Source organism: Oncorhynchus clarkii, chromosome 11, assembly GCF_045791955.1.
Source record: "Oncorhynchus clarkii lewisi isolate Uvic-CL-2024 chromosome 11, UVic_Ocla_1.0, whole genome shotgun sequence".
Taxonomy (NCBI): Eukaryota; Metazoa; Chordata; class Actinopteri; order Salmoniformes; family Salmonidae; genus Oncorhynchus; species Oncorhynchus clarkii.
The window spans coordinates 17,269,242-17,287,157 of NC_092157.1; the positions used below are offsets into that span (position 1 = coordinate 17,269,242).

At 40.5% G+C, this 17,916-nt stretch overlaps 1 protein-coding gene across 1 annotated transcript; it reads left to right on the forward strand.

Moving 5' to 3' along the window:
• Positions 1–11,439: 11,439 nt before the first annotated feature.
• On the forward strand, positions 11,440–15,357 carry LOC139420659 (sperm associated antigen 6). The gene is made up of 11 exons (XM_071170872.1): positions 11,440–11,563; positions 11,697–11,792; positions 11,955–12,121; positions 12,438–12,621; positions 12,696–12,901; positions 13,101–13,274; positions 13,426–13,578; positions 13,997–14,188; positions 14,369–14,485; positions 14,812–14,957; positions 15,153–15,357. Exons 1-11 carry the CDS (start codon positions 11,539–11,541, stop codon positions 15,214–15,216), a joined length of 1,524 nt encoding a protein of 507 aa, XP_071026973.1. The 5' UTR covers positions 11,440–11,538; the 3' UTR covers positions 15,217–15,357.
• Positions 15,358–17,916: the final 2,559 nt, after the last annotated feature.

Consider the following 17,916-nt stretch of genomic DNA (forward strand, 5'->3'; position numbering starts at 1 on the left):
GACGTTTTGGGTGTGTTTTTATTTTGTGATTCATCTGGTATTGTCCCCTCTTTATAGGCATTTTGAAAATGTCTGTCAATTTACAATTTACATTTTCCTACATTTAATATATTTTAGTTTCATTCATGCATTAAGTTAAATATCTGTTTTATTGTTGTTCGAATAATAAAATATCGCAGACAAAGCAGACCTCCACGGACATTTTGAAAAGATGTCTCGTGCTGGCGCAGCATTGATTTAATTTAATTCACCAGAGACCACTAGTCGCAAATATATTTTGTGTTTTGAATAGGCTTAGAATATCCTTGATTTAGATATTTTCCGTCGCTCTCAATATCTGTAGCAAGGATTATACTTTTAATGGGTGAAAAAAATTGCTGCTAACAAATTGAAAGAACACAGCATTTCTTCAAAATACAAAATGGGTTTTCTACAGAAATCTACACATTTAGGTGCATTTCAGATCGAGATCATATTTTTTTGTCAATTGCTTGTGGACTAACATGGAATATTGCAATATTTAAATATTCCAATATTTGCATGTCTTTGTTTGTCTGCCATCGAAGGGAAAATGTATCAATAGCTAATGATTTAATGTTGAGGTCATTTGACATTGGCTACAAGTAGATGCTATTAAAGACATGTTAATAACTACAGTACACTGTTGTCGCTTCATACGAGATTCGTCTCCCCCACAAAAATAAACCGTTTTTTATTTGTTGACATTTTATACATTAAAAATATGGATTAAAATATAAATATTGACCTAGAAACGATAACGTTTTTTAAAGCCAATTTTGCTCGTGAAGGAGAGACAACAAAGTGGTAATACTGGTCAAAAGAACCAGAAAGTGGTTGACGTAGCCTAAAGCCACAATCCAACGATTTTCCAAATGTCATTCAATCATTTTACAAACTCATTTGTGATGGGTTTATAGTCTTGGTCAATGTGAGTAGTTTTACGTTTCCAGATAACCTACATGTAGGCCTTTTTATCATCCCATATTCTTACTGAGCTGAGAGATATTGGAAAGTCTTGTTGCGTTCAATGTGCTAGTCGGAACTATAGGAAACTCGGACATTTCCGACTTGCTAACTGGTTATATATAGCCGACACGTGCGACTTCAATCAGTTAGGAAGTCGGAAATGTCCGAGTTTCCTAGTTCCAACTAGCATATAAACGCAGTATTAGTCCTCGGTTTATAGTGGTGAGTTAAAGGTATGTCATTCAGATTGGGACGTTGATGTTGATTTGCAGATGGCATGATGTGACTTAATTTGACACAATTCCGTGCAATAGACAACATTTGGATGTGTGTACTGGTTTACATTTTTTTATGTAGCCTACATTAGGTAACTAGTGTTTTGTTTTACGTCGCCTATAGGCCTGCTGGCTTGATGCATAGGTACACTAAGTGCATATGTGTTTCAAAAATCTAAATATATTTTATATTTGAGATTCTTCCAAGTAACCACCCTTTGCCTTGATGACAGCTTTGCACACTCTTGGCATTCTCTCAACCAGCTTCATGAGGTAGTTACCTGGAATGCATTTCAATTAACAGGTGTGCCTTGTTAAAAGTAAATTTGTGCAATTTATTTCCTTCTTAATGTGTTAGAGCCAATCTGTTGTGTTGTGACAAGGTAGGGGTGGTATACAGAAGATAGCGCTATTTGGTTAAAGACCAAATCCATATTTTGGCAAGAACAGCTCAAATAAGAAAAGAGAAACGACAGTCCATCATTACCTTAAGACATGAAGGTCAGTCATTGCGGAACATTTCTTCAAATGCAGTCGCAAAACCATCAAGTGTTACCTCTGCTGCAGTGGATAAATTCATTGGAGTTACCAGCCCAAATAAATGCTTCACAGAGTTCAAGTAACAGACACATCTCAACATCAAGTAGGTGTTTGTATGATCTCCGCATGTGTGGTTCACACTGTGAAGCATGGAGGAGGAGGTGTGATGGTGCTTTGCTGGTAACACTGTCAATGATTTATTTAGAATTCAAGGCACACTGAACCAGCATGGCTACCACAGCATTCTGCAGCAATATCCCACCCCATCTGGTTTGCGCTTAGTATGACTATCATTTGTTTTTCAAAACGACAATGACCCAACACCTCCAAGCTGTGTAAGGGCTATTTAACCAAGAAGGAGAGTGATGGAGTGCTGCATCAAATTACCTGGCCTCCACAATCACTGACCTCAACCCAATTGAGATGGTTTGGGATGAGTTGGACCGCAGAGTGAAGGAAAAGCAGCCAACAAGTGCTCAGCGTATGTGGGAACTCATTCAAGACGGTTGGAAAAGCATTCCAGGTGAAGCTGGTTGAGAGAATGCCAAGAGTGTGCAAAACTGTCATCAAGGCAAATGGTGGCTACTTTGAAGAATCTAAAATCTATTTAAGTTTGTTTAACACTTTTTTGGTTACTACCTGATTCCATATGTGTTATGTTGTAGAAAATATTAAACAATTAAGAAAAACCCTTGAATGAGTAGGTGTGTAAAATCTTTTTACTGGTACTGTATATATATATATATATATATATATATATATATATATATATATATATATATATATATATGTATGTATATATATACATATATATATATATATATATGCAATCGCCACTCCTTCCTTCTATTTCAAGGCACTCCACACCTAACTGGGACAGAGCTGATTGGGACTTCATCGGGTCCTCAAGTGGTTTTGTTTTACGCAGCCTATAGGCCTACTGGCGTGATGGGTAGGTGCACTGTAGACAAGTGGATTGCATTAATGCATGGGTCACCCAACAATCCTTCACCGCAGATGTCAAGGTTTAGCCTTTAAAATGTGACCAGTGCACAACAAACATCATGTGTGCCATGGTGATGATATGTTACTCTGTATGTTTTTCAAGGCCATTGATTTTATCAAAGGTAAATTACATTTGAAGAGGCATTGAGTGGTTTCAAGCTTTATCCATTATGGCGAACACATATTGGTTGTGGCAGCAGAACAGATAATATGGACATTGTTATAAGAAATAAAATAGGCTCATATTCTTTGATTTTACTTTGAGATGAACTCAATGAAATAAAACTACAGGGTTCAGATACTGTAAGGTAGTTTCTCATCAACTGTCTGGTCTTCCAAGTGACAACACTCAATTTAAATCTGACAAAATCTCTATAAATATAGCGCATTATAAAACATTTGAAATATGATTAAAGATGTTAACCTATTTTATAAACCTTCAGTATGTATGTACAGTCAACTCCAAAATTATTGGCACCCTTGATAAAGATGAGCAAAAAAGACTGTATAATACAAATACTGAGCTAAATTGTATGCTCAAAGGATTGGAAAAAGTACATTATGTTATACTAATAGGCCTACAATTATTCAGAGAAAGAGATTTTGTTTAACAAGTAAATAAAAGGTTTAAAGATAGGTGCCAAAATTATTGGCACCCATTCAAATGATTCTAAATAAAATCAAACAAAATAAAATCTGCATTATCATTCTAGTTTATTCAAGTTCATCTGAGCTTCAGGAACTGTATTGTGGCCTTCCATGGCTTCCTGTTTCACTGGGGTATAACAATTAGGTAACACACATGTAAAATCCCTTCATCATCCGTCCCCATGGGGAAAGGTAAAGAACTCACAAATGAAAAGAGACAAATGGTTGTTGACTTTCATAAATCAGGCAATGGGTATAAAACATAACTGAAAACCCAAATATACCACTTTCCACTATTAGGGCAACAATGAAGAAGTTTAAAACCACTGGAACAGTGGTAAACTTGCCTGGTAGAGGGCATGTGTATTTGTCCCCATGCACAGTATGGAAGATGGTTCAGGAGGCAAAGAAAAGTCCAAAAACCACAGATGAATTACAGAACTTGGTCGCATCTTGGGGTCACTAAGTCTCCAAATCTACAATTAGACACCACCTCCATGCCAATAGGCTATGTGAAAGGGTTACCATAAAACAGCTTTATTGAGAGCAAACGACTAATGTAAATGCCTGGAGTTTGATAAACAGCATTGGCACTTGGACTGGAACCAGGTGCTATGGTCAGATGACATGAAAATAGAACTCTTTGGCCAAGCACACAACTTGTTGGTTTGGCCTCGAAAGAAGGATGCATATGCAGAAAATAACCTCATATCTACTGTAAAATATGGTGGTGGATCTTTGACGTCACAGGGCTATTTTTATTCCACTGGTCCTGGGGCTCTTGTTAATTAAGGTAAACTACATAATGAAATGTACAAAGTACCAGAACATTTTAGCCAAAACTTGGTTGCCTCTGCCTGGAGGCTGAAACTCCAAGCATACATCAAAATCCACAAAGAAATGGTTAATTGACCACAAAATCAACATTTTGCAATGGCCATCTCAGTCTTCGGACTTGAATCCCATTGAAAACCTGTGGTTTGAATTGAAGAGAGCAGGCCATAAGCGCAGACCGAAGGGTATCAAGGATCTGGTAAGATTATATATGGATTGGTGTAAGATCCCTGAAAAGGTGCCTTTATCCTCGCAAGGGGAGGGTGCACAAAGTATTGAAAACAAGGGTGCCAATCATTTTGACACATCTTTGTTAGATCATTTTGTTATTACACTGAACAAAAACATAAACACAACATGTAAAGTGTTGGTCCTTGTTTCAGAGCTGAAATAAAAGATCCCAGAAATGTTCCATACACACAAAAAGCTTATTTCTCTCAAATTTTGTGCACAAATTTGTTTAAATCTCTGTTAGTAAGTATTTCTGCTTTGCCAAGAGACGTCATCCACCTGACAGCTGTGGCATATCAAGAAGCGGATTAAACAGCATGATCATTACACAGGTACCCCTTGTGCTGGGGACAATATAAGGCCACTCTAAAATGTGCAGTTTTGTCACACAACACAATCCCACAGATGTCTCAAGTTTTGAGGGAGCGTGAAATTGGCATGCTGACTCCAGGAATACCCACCAGAGCTGTTGCCAGAAAATTTAATGTTAATTTCTCTACAATAAGCCTTCTCCAAATTCGTTTTAGAGAATTTTGAAGTATGTCCAACTGGGCTTGCAACAGCAGACCAGGTGTGACCACGCCAGCCCAGGACCTCCACATCAGACTTCTTCACCTGCGGGTCAGGTCGTCTGAGGACAGCCACCCAGACAGCTGATACAACTGTGGGTTTGCACGACTGAAGAATTTCTGCACAAACTGTCAGAAACCGTCTCAGGGAAGCTCATCTGCATGCTCGTCGTCCTCACCAGGGTCTTGGCCTGACTGCAGTTCAGCGTCATAACCGACTTCAGTGGGCAAATGCTCACCTTGGATAGCCACTGGCACGATGGAGAAGTGTGCTTTTCACGGATGAAAAACCGGTTTCAACTGTACCGGCCAGATGGCAGACAGTGTGTATGGCGTTGTGTGGGAGAGCGGTTTGCTTATGTCAACGTTGTGAACAGAGATATGCCCTGAAGAGATCCGGAGGCCCATTGTTGTGCCATTCACCCCCCACCATCACCTCATGTTTCAGCATGATAATGCATGGCCCGATGTTGCAAGGATCTGTAGACAATTCCTGAAAACTGAAAATGTCCCAGTTCTTTCATGGCCTGCATACTCACCAGACATGTCACCCATTGAGTGTGTTTGGGATGCTCTGGATCAACGTGCAACAAGCAACTTTGCACAGCCTTTGCAGAGGAGTGGGACAACATTCCTGTGACTAGGGTGGGCATTCTAGTTTCTTTATTTCTATGTTTTCTATTTCTTTGTTTTTGGCCGAGTGTGGTTCTCAATCAGAGGTAGCTGTCTATCGTTGTCTCTGATTGGGAATCATACTTGGGTAGCCTTTTTCCCATCTGTGTTTTGCGGGTAGTTGTTTTCTATATAGTTTATTTGCCTTACAGTACTGTTCGATGTTTCTCTTTGTTATTTTGTTCGAGTGTTTTTTGAGAAATAAAATATCATGAACACTTACCACGCTGCGCTTTGGTCCATGCCTTCCGACGAGAGACGTAACAATTCCACAGGCCACAATCAACAGCCTGATTAACTCTCTTTGAAGGAGATGTGTCGCGCTGCATGAGGCAAATGGTGGTCACACCAGATACTGACTGGTTTTCTGATTCACGCCCCTACCTTTTTTCTTAGGGACCAACAGATGCATATCTATATTCCCAGTCATGTGAAATAATTACTGTGTCAAATAATTACTGTACAAGGAATTTTTCAAAAAAAGCTAGGTGTTAGTTACATGTAATTACCATCAATATATGAAAATTCCATATAAATAGGTGTATGTCTTATCAGTGCAACAATGGAAAGGGCAATTTTGATATTGATTATAATGACTTATAAACATGTTTTATTTGTTATTATGTATATTTATAGGCACTGCACAATTTTAAAACGGTGTCTGTGAAGATTCTATTGACGGTTTTGAGTGCTCGACCACAAGATCCCAAGAAAATTGTATTTGCAATGGCCTGCTGGTTTGTAGTTGTGTACGCTATACACCATATTGGCTGTATAAGTTTCTCAGTAAATCGACAACAACCCCTTAAGTATTGAGATTGCACTAATGCAGATGTTTGAGATCACTATTTTCATGACATTCAAAGGTCATTTTCAAAGTTTATTTTTATTTTTTATTATTTAATTTATTGCATGGCTGTTTCGTTAGAACCTCTATCCCCACTCATTCCTTATCTGATCACGAATTAGATTTACTGAAAATATATGTAAATGAATTTGAATCATGCTAAATTTCGACAGATTATTTCCCAAATTGACAGAAATTGGGCCCGTGCATTAGCCTGATATTGTTTATTTTAACATTCTGCTAAAATATCTCGCCATGAAACGACTTAGCTTTTTTACTTTTTTCTTTTTATTAAATAATACATGTTTTTAATCCTGACAAAATACAATATTCATTAAAACGTTTCAAATGTATGATTTCTCTTGTAGCCTTGTAGCCGACATGGTAGAACTTTGGTTTCATTAATCTTTTTCATATGAGAGAAACTTTGGAGCTGTGCATATTGGTCTGACAGGTCTGAAAGAACGTAGGTTATGCACACTGTCAATGTCGGTTAGTATTTGGGTGGTCCACCAGTTAGGTGCGTTGTGTAACTTGAATGAAAAAAAACGTTTTATTTCACCAAATTTGTACATTCTGTCATGAAGAGCTGTTATTATGTTCAACATAATAAAAAACGTTTTTTCCCATCTCAAGAGGCTAAATAAAAAAATGACTATAGTAAGTGCCTATTTAGTGACAAATAAGGTAACTGTTGACAATAACAGGGTTGACAACTTAATCTTAAACCATCCATAAATCCCCTTGTTACAGGGGGAATAGAAACTTGTTGTGTGCACCAGGGAGGGGCAATTAAATGCAAGCTTTCACCCCCAAAATTACATTGTTAAAACATTTCTAGCCTGTCTATCTATGGGTAACAGGGTTGACTTGCTATGCTCGACCCTCTAATTTTTCGACCACAAATCACCAAAATATTGCCAAAAAGATTAGAACCAGCTCACCTGCTTTAACACTATGATTTGACTACTAGATGTTCAATGTTTCTTAAAATGTTTTTTTTTTTAAGGAATAGTTTCACCATAAAAAAACAAGAGTTAAATTTGTGTAACAGGGTTGACCTTAAAATGAGGCTTGTTTTTATGATTCACTAATCACATTAAATAAATAATCATCTTCAGAAGTAACAAAATAACTAGGGTTTACAATGATGGTGAAAACTTGGAGAAATTATGGGGTTAAGGGGGTTAAAATCTTCCTAGAAGTCTGAGGATGCTTAGATAGACATGTCAAAAGGCTGAACTTTGGCACTTTAGCAAGTTTATTCATATTAAAATCGTATTTATTGAATATTTAATGTGGTCTATATTAAAGGGCACTTTATATAATATAACAGGTTTTTAAAATGCAATATGTGTGTACAACTTGTAGTTTAAATATCTTAGGGATGCAAGAGGAACTCATTTCATTGAACAACCCATTGCCCTTATGATTAATAATAATAATGCAAATCATATATGCATTTTATATAACGCATTTCATTATACAGATTAAAAAACAAAAGCAGGCTACATGTAGTTCTTGGGCTGGACAATGGTCTTCAACAGAGGCTGGCTCGTCCAGGTCATATCCAACTCCGGTGCGCTGCATATAGGCCCAGCCTACTACCACAGAGTTTCTAAACCAAGAGGCGCAACATCGCAAGACTTCCGGGAACGCCTGCGAAACAGACCAAACAGACCAGGCCGGGTTTTAATTCTTTTTTTTTTTTTAAGTCAATGACAGAAGTTAAGCATTATTCCTTAGTTGTTAATTTTCTCAAAGTCTAAAGGATCAAGCTAGATTCGAGACAGTGTCTTAAGTAGTTGAACAAGTTACTACTCCAACCTCGTGAAAGTGACAAACTGAAACGTTTACATTTTCGTCAAAAACAACTTTATATCAAGTGCCTTTGATTTGACGGCCCGCACACGCGCATTTCAGGGCGCCAGACGACCGTTAGACCCGGTGACTTGTTCTACACATGAGCATTGCTAGCCAAAGTCGCTATGACATCGCCTACACGTTTTTCGATTGGAGAAGCAGTTTTAGCCTGTCTTCATAACGTACTGTCTATGCTACAACCATCTCCTGAAAGCTAGTCTAGTCTTCACTCTCCCCCCTCAGCACTCTCATTTGTCACGCTGTTCTCAGCTCCTCCGATGCCCTAAAGCAGGCTTGAGTAGAGGGAATCAAACCAAGTCATTCATGTCAGACTTTTGAAGATACAAAATATATCTAAACAATTACCATTTTACATTACTTTATTTTCCTTAGCATAAAGCTTAATTTCGGAATAAAAGTACTTACAATCAACCGTAGCTAGGCCTATAGCCTAATGTTTGATGTAGTTAATGGCATAGCATTTTTTGGTCACCATATAGACTAAGCATATATATTTTTTAAATTATATATATATTAGTGCGTATATATAAAGCATATAGGCCTATTGGTTCAATGGAGTTGCACCACATGATATCCCCATGGTGGCTACATTGTTGCAAACTTGTTGCAAACTGTTGTGTAGATTCTCTCTCCCTTCAACGTTTCAGTGTAGGCTAACCATTTGAAGCTTCAAAGTAACAATGTTGTTATTCTATAATTAGCTTTTTTTATGTGCGTGAAGGTGCGAGCCATGTCATCAACCACTAAATTGATTATTTCACCATAGAAAAAAATCATACTGATTCTCTCTTACTTGGGCAATATATGTTTGCGGGAGTGAGACAATGGAAAGCAGAAGCAGAAGGGGCACACTTTTCACGTCGTTTCTCTCGGTCGGCATGCTGTACTTCAAAGTGCAAGGACTGTCCGATGCGCGTCCACGTTCAACCGAGAACCCTCCGCCTGGGACCTCATTCATAAATTAAGATATGGTGGGTTTAGCCTATATATAGTTTACAATTCCACGTTCATATTAGTACATTTAGCCTGATTTGAACCAATGACAGCTAGCTACCATGTGGTTGGATCAGTTTTCTCAAAAGCGTAACATGGGTAACTTTTTGCTTGCCACCTCTGGTTCCTGGATACACAGCACCAGCAGAGGAACGGCCCCCGCATCCACTACCGCCTGAGACAGGTCTACATACAGAAAGGGGAGGGGTGTTACTGTGTGTGTGTGCGTTTGTGTATGCGCGTGTACTATATCCTTACGTGCATTGTGGCGTGCAATGTATCCCAGAGCCCAAGCAGCAGCCTCCTATCCAACCAACAACGTCAATGCCGCTACCAAGCCAATTCACCAAATTTACCTGAGAATTAGATTTGCAGTTATGTCACTGCGATTGATTAGTCAACATGCAATAATAGGCTACCTGAAAATAATTAATCTCGGTGATTGACAACATACAGGTCCTGTATACTGTCAATCACTGAGATTAATTATTTGCATTGCTAGCTTCATAAAAAACTGTTTATCTGATGGATTTCAGACATCTCTTTGGTTAAAAAAAATAATCTCTCTCACTCAATTCAATTTCAATTTAAGGGCTTTATTGGAATGGAAAACATATGTTTACATTGCCAAAGCAAGTGCAATAGATTATAAACAAAAGTGAAATAAACAATAAAAAATGAACAGTAAACATTGAACTCAAAAAAGTTCCAAAATAGTAAAAACATTTCAAATGTCTATATACAGTGTTGTAATGATGTGCCAAGAGAGTGCAAAGCTGTCATCAAGGCAAAGGGTGGCTACTTTGAAGAATCTCAAATATATTTTGATTTGCTTAACACTTATCTGGTTACTACATGATTCCATATGTTATTTCATAGTTTTGATGTCTTCATTATTTTTCCTCAAAGTAGAAAATAGTACAAATAAAGAAAAACCCTTGAATGAATAAGTGTGCCCAAACTTTTGACTGGTACTGTACATATACACTACATGACCAAAAGTATGTGGACACCTGCTTGTGGAACATCTCATTCCAAAATCATGGGCATTAATATGGAGTTGGTCCCCCCTTTGCTGCTATAACAGCCTCCACTCTTCTGTGAAGGCTTTAAACTAGATTTTGGAACGTTGCTACAGGGACTTGCTTCCATTCAGCCATAAGAGCATTAGTGATGTTGGGAACTGATGTTGGGTGATTAGGCCTGGTTCGCAGTCTGCGTTCCAATTCATCCCAAAGATGTTCGATGGAGTTGAGATCAGGGCTTTGTGCAGGCCAGTCAAGTTCTTCCACACCGATCTCGACAAACCATTTCTGTATGGACCTTGCTTTGGGCACAGGGATATTGTCATGCTGTAACAGGAAAGGTCCTTCCCCAAACTGTTGCCACAAAGTTGGAAGCATAGAATCATCTAGAATGTCATTGTATGCTGTAACATTAAATATTTCCCTTCACTGGAACATAATTGTACACTCACCAAAAACGAGGGCTGAAGGGCTTACTTTGTCAACTTCCCTTGCTTGGCTAATCATTTCGACCCACGACAAAGATGGCCGCGGGGATTCCCCCAAGGGCATAAGGTAAGTGGAGGAGGGTGTCTTTTAATGAGTTTGAAAAGCAGCCATTAGAGTATGCATATTCATGTCTAGACTTGTAGCATAGCATCTCTCTCTCTCTCTCCATTGAATACAGGCGGTTGACGTCAACAAATATAATAGAATATTCAAAACAAGATTTACAATAATGAGATGTATTCACTCATCCAAAGAAAGGAAAGGCGGGAGCTAGACAGCCCTCCGTGACGCTTTGTGGACAACGACTCCCATTGTGAGGGCTAAGAGACGTGTACCTCGTTACAGCTCAGTGACGCAACCAGCTTTTGCTTCCGGTTTGTTGCTACGGCAACAGTAACATGCGAACCCAAACTTGAGGCTGCGGGAGTTAGATGCTGCACTGCACTGTTTACTGCTGCTTTTCATGGAAAACTCACATATTTATTAGACATTTATTAGAAAAGTGGAGTTCTTTAAAAAAAAAAAATCTAATTGTAATCATGAGTCAACGACAGGTTTTACAAGGTAAGATCATTTGAAGTTGCATGTTTTCACGACTGTTTTCAAGACTGTTTTGATTGAACTCCAAGCAGTGCCAGGCAAAACTTGAAGAACATGATGACTCAGTTGTTGACATATTAATGGATCTATTTTTTAGTGTTTGAGCAGTATCAGAAATCAAGGACACAGTTTGTGCAGACTATTGCTGAGCTTGCCACAAGACCACAAAACATTGAAACTTTACAAAATGCTGGTAAGTTGGGACTTGGGTCGCCTACAGTACCCATTTCTCTCTAAACCAATATCCTCTTTCAGGTGACTTTCATTGATGTGCTTCTGATCACATTTCTATAGCTAAAGTTATCTGTTATAACAAGACACAAGTCCTTCGCTACTGTACCTGTCCCTCCTCTAGGTGTGATGTCCCTGCTGAGGCCTTTACTGCTAGACGTGGTCCCTACCATCCAGCAGACAACTGCTCTGGCTCTAGGACGACTGGCCAACTACAATGACGACCTGGCAGAGGCCGTCGTCAAGGGAGACATCCTCCCACAGCTCGTCTACTCCCTGACCGAGCAGAACGTATGTCTCTGTCTGTGTATGTGTGTATGTGTTTGTGTACACCTACATACCCTCCCTCATTCACCATGCTGAATGTTGTCCCTGACACTGAGAGTGTGTTGGCATTCTCCCCTGGGAAGGGGGCCACTGCAGAGCCTAAAGTACCTTTCACACCACAGCAGGGCCTCGCTCTCTATCTGGTATCTACCTTCTCACAGGGATCTGGGTGCTTGGCCACTGCTCTGAATGTATACTCTTGCTAAAGAGCATCTGCTAAATGTGCATTAAATATTTGATTCTCCCATCGGTGTGTTTGTGTGCGTGTGTGTGTGTGTAGAGGTTCTATAAGAAGGCAGCAGCGTTCGTCCTGCGTGCGGTGGCCAAGCACAGCCCTGCTCTGGCCCAGGCCGTGGTGGACTGTGGAGCGCTGGACGCTCTGGTCATCTCTCTGGAAGAGTTTGACCCTGGGGTCAAGGAGGCTGCTGCTTGGGCTCTGGGATACATTGCACGCCACAATGCACGTAAGGATATAGTACACACGCATACACACACACGCACACACACACAGTAACACCCCTCCCCTTTCTGTATGTAGACCTGTCTCAGGCGGTAGTGGATGCGGGGGCCGTTCCTCTGCTGGTGCTGTGTATCCAGGAACCAGAGGTGGCCCTGAAACGCATCGCTGCCTCGGCCCTTAGCGACATCGCCAAGCACTCCCCTGAGCTAGCTCAGACTGTGGTCGACACCGGCGCCATCGCACACCTGGCCCAGATGATCCTCAACCCTGATGCCAAACTGAAGGTGAGCGGACAGGAACACTGAGACAAAATAAGGCCTACCCAGACAGGTTTGCAGATTAAATGTATGTCATGTGGAAAGACATAAACGAGATTAGGTTAGATGTTACAGTCGTCTCTAAAACCCTGCATCCCACTCTTTCTTTTCTCCCTCTCCTCTTCTTCAATTCCTCTCCCTCCCCATGTCCCCCCCCTCCATTCAGAGGCAGGTGTTCTCTGCCCTGAGTCAGATCAGTAAGCACTCGGTGGACCTGGCTGAGATGGTGGTGGAGGCAGAGATCTTCCCTGCTGTCCTGGCCTGCCTCCGAGACCCAGATGAGTACGTCAGGAAGAATGTTACCACACTGATGAGAGAGATCACCAAACACACACCTGAGGTACACACACACACCAAACATCAGGTACACAGATGATACACACACCACACTTCAAAGCACACATTCATCTACACCAAACACCACACACTAGAGGTACCAAAACATATTCTCACCTGTATCCCTACCCTCGCCTGAATGTGTGTGTGTGTAGCTGTCTCTGATGATCGTGAATGCGGGTGGTGTGGCGGCGGTGATTGACTACCTGGGTGATAGCCGTGGTAACGTGCGGTTACCTGGGATCATGATGCTTGGATATGTGGCCGCTCACTCTGAAAACCTTGCCATGGCCGTCATCGTGTCTAAGGTGTGTGTGTGCACTGTGCATGTCTCTAAGGTGTGTGTGTGCACTGTGAATGTCTCCAAGGTGTGTGTGTGCACTGTGCATGTCTCCAAGGTGTGTGTGTGCACTATGCATGTCTCCAAGGTGTGTGTGTGCACTATGCATGTCTCCAAGGTGTGTGTGTGCACTGTGCATGTCTCTAAGGTGTGTGTGTGCACTGTGCATGTTTCTAAGGTGTGTGTGCACTGTGCATGTCTCCAAGGTGTGTGTGTTTGTGTGTGCACTGTCTACGAGGTGTTTGCTCTTGCTCCCTGCCTCTCCTTCATAACCTCTCTCTTCCCTCCCCTTCCTAACCGCTCTCCTCCTCCCTCCTTCCCTCTCCTTCATAACCTCTCGACGATTCCTGTCCTCCCTGGTTGTTGTTGCTCCTCCGGCCCAGTAGGGGGTGCCCCAGCTGGCCATCTGTCTGTCTGAGGAGCCAGAGGAGCACATCAAGGCGGCCACAGCGTGGGCGTTTGGCCAGATCGGCCGCCACACCCCGGAGCATGCTAGGGCCGTGTCCACAGCTAACGTCCTGCCCAAGCTGCTGGCCCTCTACATGGACACGGACAGCTCAGAGGACCTGCAGGTCAAGGTAAGGTGTCATAGGTCAATGTTTTCACAGGTTACACAAAACCTGTGTAGTAGGCAGGAATGCTACTGAAGATCTTACTGAACAATTCTGAGGGTCATAAGAGCTGCAGAAAGTAAGACCATAACGTATTCTCTATTATCCTGAATCCTGACATCTCCCCTCCCTCCTTCTGTCCCCCAGGCTAAGAAGGCTCTGAAGAGCATCCTACAGAAGTGCACCTACCTGCCTGCTCTGGAGCCCCTGCTCTACGAAGCTCCCAGCAACATCCTGAAACATGTTGTCTGCCAGTTCAGCAAGGTGGGGGCGCATTTCTCAACACTTATTTACATAGGCCTGTTCAGACTACTAGGTATCACAGAAAATATTCTGCAAGGGCCCCACACAGCCTAATGCTCTTTTCAACTTGGAAATCAGAATGTTTTAATACATATAAGTTGAGGACATTTTTTAAAACATGTTTGAGAAACATCATTTTCATCAGTAGTTTATAAGTGCAAGAATTTGATTTAATCTCTGTCTGGGAAACCAGCCATGAAAGTTTGGTTCAGACAGCCCAGGGTTTCATAATCCAGTGCATTGTATTCCTTGTATCCTCCCCTCTCCCCTTCTCTCCCCCTCTCCAGGTGCTGCCCCATGACAGCAAGGCTCGTCGTCTGTTTGTAACCAGCGGAGGCCTGAAGAAGGTTCAGGAAATTAAGGCTGATCCTGGATCTGCCCTGCAGGAGTACATCAACTCTATCAACAACTGTTACCCTGAGGAGATAGTCAGGTACACACACACACACACACACACACACACACACACACACACACACACACACACACACACACACACACACACACACACACACACATACACACAATCTCACACAAAAACATCATATTCATCTAGCATGTTTCTACTACCAGGCATTTCCTCAGCCCCAAGTGAACCCTAAATGTGTTCTCTGTTCTCTTGCTGTAGGTACTACTCCCCTGGCTACTCAGAGACTCTGCTGGCGCGGGTAGAGAAGTACCAGCCTGTTTGAGGGTCTTAGCCCAGCTTACTGGGGGTTACGGGCTCACATACCTCTATTACTGACGATTTCACCCCCGACCATGAATATGAGGACAGCAGACCTATATAAAACAATCTCTTATTATTGCAGTGATTATGTTGTCTGTCTTTGTCTCAATGGCCAGTACATTATCATATTATCAGCTATTGTCATAGCTGTGTAGGTCTGTGTTAGCATTTGTTAAGAGGAATTGCATCATTAACTTGCTCAACAGTGTACTCTGTATGCCTAAACAAGTCACTTATTAGTATTGAACCATTGTATATGCAGCTAATATTCATAGGTTTATTTTATATTTATAGGATATATGATTATTTCCACTGGAAATGTAATGTTGTGTGCATTATTGCTTTTCATCCAGCATGCAGGTCTTTCAAAAAATAAAATAAACATTATAGTAAAGGAAACATAACAAGCCTAACACCATAAATATTTTTAATTAAAACAGGACAGTGAAAATAAAGATGTACTCAGTTTTAGATACGAACTCTGCATTGTTATTTCCATATTCAGTATTTCCTCCATAAAATAATGTTTCCTAGAACGAACTATGTATGACCTGTACATGGATCGTCTTCATTAATATAATGTCTTCCTAACGATTCCTTTGTTGGACCTCATCTTATAAACTAGTACTCAGTTAAATGTCAACAAATTAATTTAGATGAATAAGAAATATTCGGGCACATTTTTAATCATACAGACAGAATGTTGTTGACAATCTGCCTCTGCGGTTGTTGTAGGCTACCGCACAGACCCATAGAAGTTGTAAGCAGCACTCTGCTGCTTCCTGGCGGCCGCATTCTCCTCCCGTCTCACATTTCATTTTTCAAAAATTTTTGTGCAGCACATGGCGACACCCTGTTTGTTTGTTTACTGTCCGTGACATGGGTTAAATCAAGATTGCACTGACCGTAAAAATATGCTTGGTGTATGTGCGAGTCTTTCTAACCACTACTGGCCGATATGATGTGCAGAATGATTTGGGGAGGCAGGTAACCTAGTGGTTAGAGCGTTAGACTAGTAAACGGAAGATCGCGAGATCGAATCGCCCGAGGTAACAAGGTAAAAATATGTCCTTCTGCCCCTGAACAACCCACTGTTCCTCGGCCGTCATTGAAAATAAGAATTTGTTCTTAACTGACTTTCTTAGTTAAATAAAGTTAAAATAAAAAAACGAGTCTGCTATTGACGTGTATGGGTGAGGAGCCTTATTACAGGACCACCAGAATATTTTGTATAAAAAACAAACAAACTTGGGTATAGAATATAATGAAAAGAGATGCTGTTGGGTTGGGTAAGATGTCAATTTGGATTGAATTGAAATGGCCCGTCGAATCAATGGTTTAGAATCCAAGGTTCACTGCAGCCTCTCAGACTAGAGAGAGGAGAAGACTCAATGCGAGTTAATAAAGTCTGTCGAAATGTACATTTAAATGTGTTATTGCTTTTTTGTCTCACTAAATCGTTTAATTAATTAATAATAGACTTCTTATATCGGCTAATTGTTAGGATAAATAGAGCCATTTTCCTTAGCATAATGGTTGCATTTGTAAAGCCCATAAACGGGAGAGAAAAAAGTTAAGCAAAAATAACCAAGGCATTCACACTCTGAATAAATCATATAAACTAAGTTATTCTACAAATCTTCTGACGCTACAATGCTCTCATGTAATTCATTTTATTTTTTAGACTGAAAGGCGGTCTGCTAATTCAGACCTAGGTTGTCTGCTAATTTAGAAATCTAACTTTCATTTAAAATACAAAAACATGTTTTCGTGATTTTCAAGGGGGGTTGGAACGTTCATCCATATGGAAGGACAATTTGTTTATACATTTCTTGCAACATTCGATAGGGCGTGTGAGTAATATATTTATTTTATTGGGTAATCTATGAATTTCCAGTCATCTTAACATTTGAGATAAACAAAGAAGGATTTAATGTTCACAGAGAAGCACTTTTAATTTCAAGCACACACACACACACACACACACACACACACACACACACACACACACACACACACACACACACACACACACACACACACACACACTGAGAGAGAGAGAGACAGCACCTGGACAGGCGTGAATCCCCACAGTGTGTGTGATAATCACCCTCACTTTGTCATTATTCTTAACAAAATCAGGAAGGCCTATATTATTCAGGCCTATTAGCCTCACCAGGGTTAAAGGCTGCAATAAGATGTGCTTAAGGCTGTAAAGTGCCTTCAGAAAATATTCACACCCTATAACTTTATCCACATTTTGTTTTGTTGCAGCCTGAATTTGTGTCACTGATCTACTACACACAATACCCCATAATGTCAAAGTGGAATTTTGTCTGTGAAAATCTGAAATGTCTTGAGTCAATATTTATTCAACCCCTTTGTTATGGCAAGTCTATATAAGTTCCGGAGTAAAAATGTGCTTAACAAGTCACATAATAATTTGCGTGGAATCATTCGGTGTTCAATAGTAGTGGTTAACATAATTTTTGAATGACTACCTCATCTCTGTACCTCACACATACAATTATCTGTAAGATCCCTCAATTGAGCACAGATTCAAGTACAGATTTAACCAAAAGGACCAGGGAGGTTTTTCAATGCCTCACCAAAAAAATCGGTAGAATCTTTAAAAAATAAGCAGATGCTGAAAATCCCTTTG

Bases quoted from the DNA above. Each gene is read 5' to 3' on its own strand.
- LOC139420659 (XM_071170872.1), top strand. From the start codon at position 11,539: ATGAGTCAACGACAGGTTTTACAAG. The intron at 12,622-12,695 runs GTAAGGATATAG...TTCTGTATGTAG, and splicing joins CATTGCACGCCACAATGCAC to ACCTGTCTCAGGCGGTAGTG. The intron at 13,275-13,425 runs GTACACACACAC...GTGTGTGTGTAG, and splicing joins TCACCAAACACACACCTGAG to CTGTCTCTGATGATCGTGAA.